The sequence below is a fragment of the Echinococcus granulosus genome, assembly GCF_000524195.1.
Source record: "Echinococcus granulosus chromosome Unknown EG_S00010, whole genome shotgun sequence".
NCBI lineage: Eukaryota > Metazoa > Platyhelminthes > Cestoda > Cyclophyllidea > Taeniidae > Echinococcus > Echinococcus granulosus.
This window is the reverse complement of record NW_020170390.1, coordinates 741356-748803: the sequence shown is the minus strand read 5'-3', so window position 1 is coordinate 748803 and position 7448 is coordinate 741356. Positions and strand designations below refer to the sequence as shown.

The window sequence follows — 7448 nt, the reverse complement described above, 5'->3', positions numbered from 1 at the left end:
GGAGGGCTGTCACGCATCGCGGACAAACTCCTTAATCAAGCTATTTACTACGCGCTGCACACAGGAGGCACCAAGTACAAAGGTGCGTGAAATCACAGCCCATTGTGTGGACCGTTACTAGTGCACCATTGGGAAATCGTGCATTGTCCAACCTCGCTGAGGCTAGTTATCCGCTCAATTTCACACAATGGATTTCCCATTAATAATAACTGAAGTTTCTGAGCATTACCCCCACATGGTGAATCTTTTAGATATTGTGGCTAAGAGTATGCGCATCACAAGAAAAAAATGTCCTTTTTGCACTCATGCTTATGCATCGCGAATTGATAACCCAGAAATCTGGTAAAGAGGGCTATTATATGGCTCAGATATCCTTCTAATTCCATGTTGGGACTGGGGGAAGTAGCATATGTTCACGGAGATTTTGTGGAGTGGAAGCGTTTCCTGTCCGTGTAATGGGAGAGTTGTTAGTGCTTCAAAAGTCAGCCATGTGACTTTTTTATGCGTTAATAAATATAATCAAGCCAAATGGAAGAAATACGTATTCATAGCCCTATATTATGACAGGTAAAGACACTTCTCGCTGGAGGCGTAGTAGACTACCTCCCAATCCACTTCTAACGGGCTAATTAAGAAGCTGCCTTTATTTTCGCATGAAGCTACAACCGCAACATTAATAAACGCAAAACAGACATACATGCTATCACACACTCAATGTGGAAGCATCTACAGGGTCTTATAGATTCGTGAAATAAAGTGAATGCATAAAGGAATGTATGAAGGCAACTATAACAGTTGTTAGAAAGGTAGGCAATCAAAGGCCAACAATGCACTATAAAGGTGCATAAGGAAGGCGAAGAAAACCGGTGCTCTCCCACTACCATCAGCGCTTAATTCAGCCTCTCACACAGAATTTAGGTTGTAATGAAGGGGCATAGGTCACTGAAGTTTGTATGCGGCACGCGGGTTTCAACAGGGTGTGGGAGAGGTTGGTGTGATGGAAGGTCTGTCGCGAGTTGTATCGTAGGTAAGGTAATTCATTCGTAGACTTCCTTCTTTCATTTCTGCCATTGCTACTGGTTCCGCACAGATATTTGTGGCTAGTTTACCTGGGCATTTACGAGATTTTCAAAATACATAATTGTGATCTTTTTTCATAGGTGGACTAATGATGTAGCTAAATATTTGCACTTTCATGGGAAGTCAGTTTGATACTACGCTATTAGCGAGATTTTACGTTGGAGGGAAAAGAGTGGTAGAGGTCGCTTCTTACTTCATGATTTGTACCCCGACATCGCCTAAGAGGCATGCAATATATAACTTTGCATGGTTCAGGGGCGATAAACGAGTTATTAACACCTGCCGGAAGCTTCCAAAGCAACATGAATCACCATAGTGAAAACCTAAAAATGCAGCCTTAATGCTGTAGAAAAGGTTATTTTGTAGAGGAATTTTAGAAGTTTTGGGCTACTATGCAAGAAGTTAAGTGACTCTTTGTTTAATTGCGAGGACGAAACTTCGAATTCATATCGGCTCTTTATCTCCACACACCGAATGTTTCACTAGACGCACAACAGACGACTTTTGCACTTCGACACTACCGGCTAAGAAGTGACATACGGCCTGCGGCAACGGAAAAGGCAATTTAAATATGCCAAAAATGCGAATGTGCTGGTAAAAGGTATCGATAGATCATTTTTTAATAATAATTAATTTATAAATGCTGAAATATATAAGCATCCCACATTAAGTGTAATGGTTAAGTTGCCTTCCAAGACAGTTTGTGTGATTGATCAGTACTTAGTTATATCAGAAAGACCACGTTACCTGAAAACACCTTAGTTGCATTGTGTCAATACCCAAAAGATGGCTACTGTCAAAGTAGATTGGCTGTCAACCACAGCAAAAGTGGCAATGACTTTAAGCTCTAGAGGCTTACAAAATTAAAGGAATTTAAGCGATTTTACTGAAATTAAAGGTAGGTAGTAGTAATTTGCTATGGTGTGATGACGTCTAGAGAGCAAGCAAAATAACAACTTAAACGCGGAATATCTGTGCCTCGATTTGCGTCCCCGCACGGGTTTCCCAAATGATAGGTTGTCGAGTTTTGATTCCAATAGACCCCCAAATCTGGTCACCTTATATCATGTGATGTGATACAATCATTCTCTCCAGAATTTGAGTTAAAAGGCACAAATACCATTTCTCACAGTGGACATAATTGAAAGTCAAGCGCACACCCATCACAGATCGAGCATAACATTACAAAACATTTCATGTGGCATTACCATCAAATACGTCTGCATCTTGACGATTTTCGTAAATTTGAAAATCCTAATGGAGGTAAGCACAGGTTACGTTCAAACCCGATCAAGGTAATGGTGAGCGAGACGGTAATTCCTCACCGCTAAAAGGATGATATAACTGTCGACTAAAACCAGCACGTACCTATAAAAAAAAACTCATTTGACGATAGCAACCATCTCTTCTAGTCATAATGTCAAACTAGATTACCACCTCAGCAAATATTTGGAAAATCTCCCACCCCAGATGCCAAAACTAACAGCTGGTAGAGGGGAAAGCGGACGGTCACGATTATCACTCACGAGAGTTAACTGTCGAAGCAGTCTGAAATCCACCCCACGTAGAATAGTCCAGCAAGATGACACAGCAGACGCGAGGAACTCCGAAGTATCACAGCAACAAACTGAAGAAGCTTATTATTAATCATTTTTACCACATCGAAACAACACACCAACATAGAGTCGACCCGCAATTTGACGCAAGGTGCAACAGTAACACAGCGGGAGGAGAATAACAGTGAATGGAGACGAAACCAGTACCCACCTTGTGGTAAACTAAGTTATGCGTCTACGCGATCCAACCTTGAACACGAAAGCTCTAAGACGACACAAGGTAGCTAGAAGACGCAACCAATTATTGAACCGAAATCTTTTTTTTGGAAAAAACGGATCGTTGCAATAAGTGTGCGCTAGAGCGTAATTAAATACGCTGAAAGTAGGGAAAGGGAGAGAAGGGAAGGGAAACAACACATGGCCGTCGAGGGCGTAAAGGCGGATGCTCTACGTTCCAAGGTGGTGGCAATGAGAAGGAAAGCATAGATTGGCCTAAAATCCGACCTAGCCACATTGGGAAGCCATGTTATCACATGGTACAGTAGCGTATTAGTGAATGAATATATACACACTAACAATACGTCAAAGTTTCGGGAAAGCCACGCTACAATCGCAATGGATTTTGGGAAACGGTAAGGGATCACAGTTGTTGGGGGTCTAAGGGATGGATATCAAAGGCAGTACAGACCATTTACGGTGCTTAAAAGAATATGTACAGCGAGGGAATAAAAGTAAAAAAGAAGGGAAAATTTAGCTTCAAAAGTTTGCAGGAAATGCTGAATCAGACGGAGAAACCTCGTTGGTCGTCATTTGCGAAGTTAGGAACCATTGGTGCTGTGCGTGCAAACTCTATTGTGGCCCATGGTCCAATCCTTCATCTGACAGTCGACAGAACAGTAGGCCACACCAGGGCAACAGTAGTAGCGAGCCTGCTTTAGACAGCGTACACACCAAGCCGATCTCTTTGTTTGGAGAATCTCCTTCTCATGCCTTTGTTCTAGATCCCTAATGTACTGCTCCAACTCACGGAGTCGCCTGTTAGCTATGTCGCGCTCCAGGGTCAAAGCTTCAAGACGTTCATTCATTGAACGTTGAATACGATCCTTTGGTAGGAAAGTGATCTTTACTCAAGCAACTACATTAGTTTACCAACAGGAAGTTCCATAAAAGACCGATTTACAATTTCACCCGGCAAGCATTCATTTCAGGAATTTCAAGCATCAAAAATAGGCCTCTATAGTGAAAGGATATGTGCATCAATACCAATGCTATGCAGCAGAAGTCATGAACGAGTTGCATCAAAAGTCGATACAACTGACATAACCCCAGATGAAAATTAAATAGGAAGAAGGTAAAGTGAGAAACTAACTGGGGAAGTAGGTGATACTTAACGGGGGACTAGCAAACCTCAGATTTGATTGCTGTAGAATCGCCGTGCGTAGTACCAGAATGTCCATTGCACTGCAAGTCACCGGGAGACGTTTCTACAGATTTCGTATCGCCGCTGACACTTGAACCGATACCGGAACTGGATGAGAGAGCAGCAGGAGACACAGAAGAGACAGATGAGGTTGTGGTACACACTGGAGGAAGGGGATTGCGCTTCATGAAATTGTTCTCCACTGTTATGCGCGGCATTGAAGCGGGTTTTGAGGCGCTGCCAGAAGGACCACCAACCGTCCTGCCTGCAGATAAATCAATAAAAGCTGAGTTCACCCTCTCTAACGAACACGCAAAACTGCTATTTATATACAGAAACACGTAGTGAGAGTACTTTTTAAAGTACAACAGAAGTCGCAGTTACTAGCTGCTTTACTCAAAGCAATTTTACCCATAAATTCCAATGAAACTATCACAGTTAAAACCCCAAAAAAGCAGTCATCAGACGAATATAGAGTATTTGATTTATAGAACGACAAACTCAAATAGTTATGTGAAAAAACGACTTAAAACATAATAAAAACGAAATCAGCATCATTATGTCTCATGCGAATAAACACATGAAATCAACGAACCTCTCTTGACACTGGCATTTTTGCTGATCTCGCCAGTCGGCGCCGCATTTTCCTGCGTAATAATACTAGGAGACACATCCTTTGGGCGACAAGAGTTAGATTTCTCCGAAATAAACTCCATTTGTTCCTAAAAATCAAATGCACAAATCAAAAGGAAATGTTGAATACTTGAGCAATATGAAATAACCATGATCTACCAATACTGTGAAGCAAATGATAAGCTCACCATTTTCAAAGATTTTGGTGGCCTTTTGATTTCGTTATTGGCACTGCCAGGTTTTCGCCGATTCAGCGTAGAACCAGTATTTTTCACAAGAGAAGAATCACTTTCTACCACAGTTCCACTGCTTACAGTGCTACTACTGCTGCTAATACTTCGATTTCTGCGAATTGAAGAAGGCAAGGACTTCCCAGCCAGTCGAGATGAACAGGATTCCAGAGGAGATGAGGCGGAATCTGAGTCACTGTCTGTGACATCTGGCCTGCTTAGAAATGGTCGAGTTGAAGGCACGACTGAAGATTTTGGTAATGGTGGTTGAGAAGCGGTAGCAGCAACACCAACTGTGGTGGCAGGTGTTGTAGAGTCCGATGAGCGGGAGGAGAGCACAGCCTTTTTTGCAGCGGAAGAAACGGCTACCAAACGGTGATTTGGGCGCTTTGACAAGTAACGTTTGCTACCAGAGGCACTAGTGCTCAAACTACAGCTAGAGATGCTTGAATCGTTATCGCTGTCACTGAGGGAAGAGGAGTGCTTATTATTCGAAAGACGATGTGCGAGTGGAACGGCTGAGACAGGACGAAGAGTATCACATGATGCTGAGAGCGAAGGAGTAGGAACACGAGATTTATCAAGGGCGGCCTCAGTTTTGCTAGTAGCTAAGCAAACGGACAAATTAGCACTAGAAATAGTCAATAAGAACATTTAGCGTTCAAGTGAAAACTTACTTCCAGCATTTGTGGCTAAAAAGTGCCTAGCTTGCGACGACGACTTCTTTTTGGTATGGGCCCGAGGTCTTTTTGACCCCACTCTAGGAGACTTGTTATTGGTATGATTGATACTCTCAAGGTAGTCAGACTCTATAGACTCAGCGGGGATGTCACAAAGCATCAAACCCTCTCCTGGAGTGAAATCGGGTGTGATCCTGCGCTGGTTTTCTGCGTATCTCCGCGCTTCAACGAGGGCACGCTTAAGAGGGGCGGTGAATCGCATTCCCAAATGAGAGGCCGAGAATGTCATCGCTACAGCATTGTTTAACGGTACGAATTGTCGCTCTCTGCGCCCGTCAAAGCAAATAACCTCATAACCATCGTTGGTTTGGTAAAGTACCTTGCAAGGTCGAAAAGACCAGCTACTGTATTGAAACCAGATCATTTTATGGGGCTTTCGACAGGCCTCCACAATCTGTCTCTGATCTGGTTTTCCACCCTTTGAGCGTAGGTAGCAGTCAACACAGAGCGAAGATTCTCGTAGCTCCTTTTGAAGGAGTGATCGTATGTGACGTGCGGTGTTGGTCATGTCGGCTTTCGACCCATAAATAACAGCTGCATTGTGAATCAGAAGATCCAAATCCGCTAAAATATGAGTGCGGTTGGGATAACCCTCCGAAGAAGGGTCATTTCTCAGTTTGTCAGTAATGATTCGAGTATTCATTGGTTTAAAAGAAAAGTATCGGTTACGATAAAATTCGTCAACATAACCGACTGTATGAAGAGTACGCCAGGGCGCTTTGCCTTTAACTTTCTCAAGTACTATAGAATAAATAGAGCGGAGATCAAAAGACGTTGTTTCTTTGTCCAAGCGGGTGTTAGCAAGGCGTCTACAGGTTAGACAAGAGGAAGAGACCCCATTAGAGATATCGGGACCTTGATAATGCTCGTCTGGGAAAGTGATGAACGCGTTCGCCTCAAAAGCACGTTTGAAACAGCTCTCATGATAAACTCTGAAGCAAGTTGGGCAATCAACTACAGGACCAGGAAGGTGACATTGAAAGCAGTATCTACGATGTGACTGTAACTATGATAGAGACTTACGAATCGTGTCCCGAGCATGGAGAAATGCACGACCAGTCTACTTTTTTGTATCGCAACCCTGAAAGAGTTATACATTTGTCCCGTAACGCATTTTCCAGTTGTTCACGAAGCTTTGCAGCATCGCATTTTGGGTCACGTTCATTGCAAACAAACTTCAATATAAAATCAAAATCACAATTCCTATCAGGTGATGGGAATTCGATAGCATCCCAAATGAACTGAAGATATACAGGGTCCGTGTAACGCCTCGTACACATATCCAGCCGAACAACAGCGTTAAGCTGATAGAATCAGTTATATCTGCTACGAAAGTAACTTGAAAACTTGGATTCCACGCTTTTAGCACTTCCTCTACACAAGTGGAACCACGAAAGGCATAAAGACGGCCGAAAAACCACTCAAAAGGAGCGCCAGTATACCCAAAAGAATTTACCCAAACACGGATTCCCCATAATGTCAGGACACATGTGTGACTCAGACAAATTACAGTAAAGAGGCTTACAAACGAAAAATTTTGGCTTTTAAATACAAATTTTATGCTAGCGTTACCACTAAAGAACTGGTTAAAAATAATATAAATGTCTTGCTGCACATTTTGCTCATCGATCGTATAAGATAAACCATGATGTATCTGCAGAAAAACAGGTTTTTAAACTGTAAATTAACTTTAAACAACTATGGGTAGGCTTGAAAAACTTAATCAAATGAAGTAAACCAAGGAATGATTAGCCGTGGTGACTTGAGTTCCTACTAATTTTGCACTTAA

At 42.5% G+C, this 7448-nt stretch overlaps 1 protein-coding gene across 1 annotated transcript; it reads right to left on the bottom strand. All coding sequences in view use genetic code 11, as the record gives it.

Annotated features, from left to right (window-relative positions):
• Nucleotides 1-1524: 1524 nt before the first annotated feature.
• On the bottom strand, nt 1525-6939 carry EGR_02286 (Zinc finger MYND domain-containing protein; the record flags this gene model as incomplete). Its single annotated transcript, XM_024491535.1, has 7 exons — nt 1525-1623; nt 3485-3739; nt 4044-4321; nt 4652-4778; nt 4878-5527; nt 5597-6648; nt 6683-6939. 7 exons carry the CDS (start codon nt 6937-6939, stop codon nt 1525-1527), a joined length of 2718 nt encoding a protein of 905 aa, XP_024354041.1.
• Nucleotides 6940-7448: the final 509 nt, after the last annotated feature.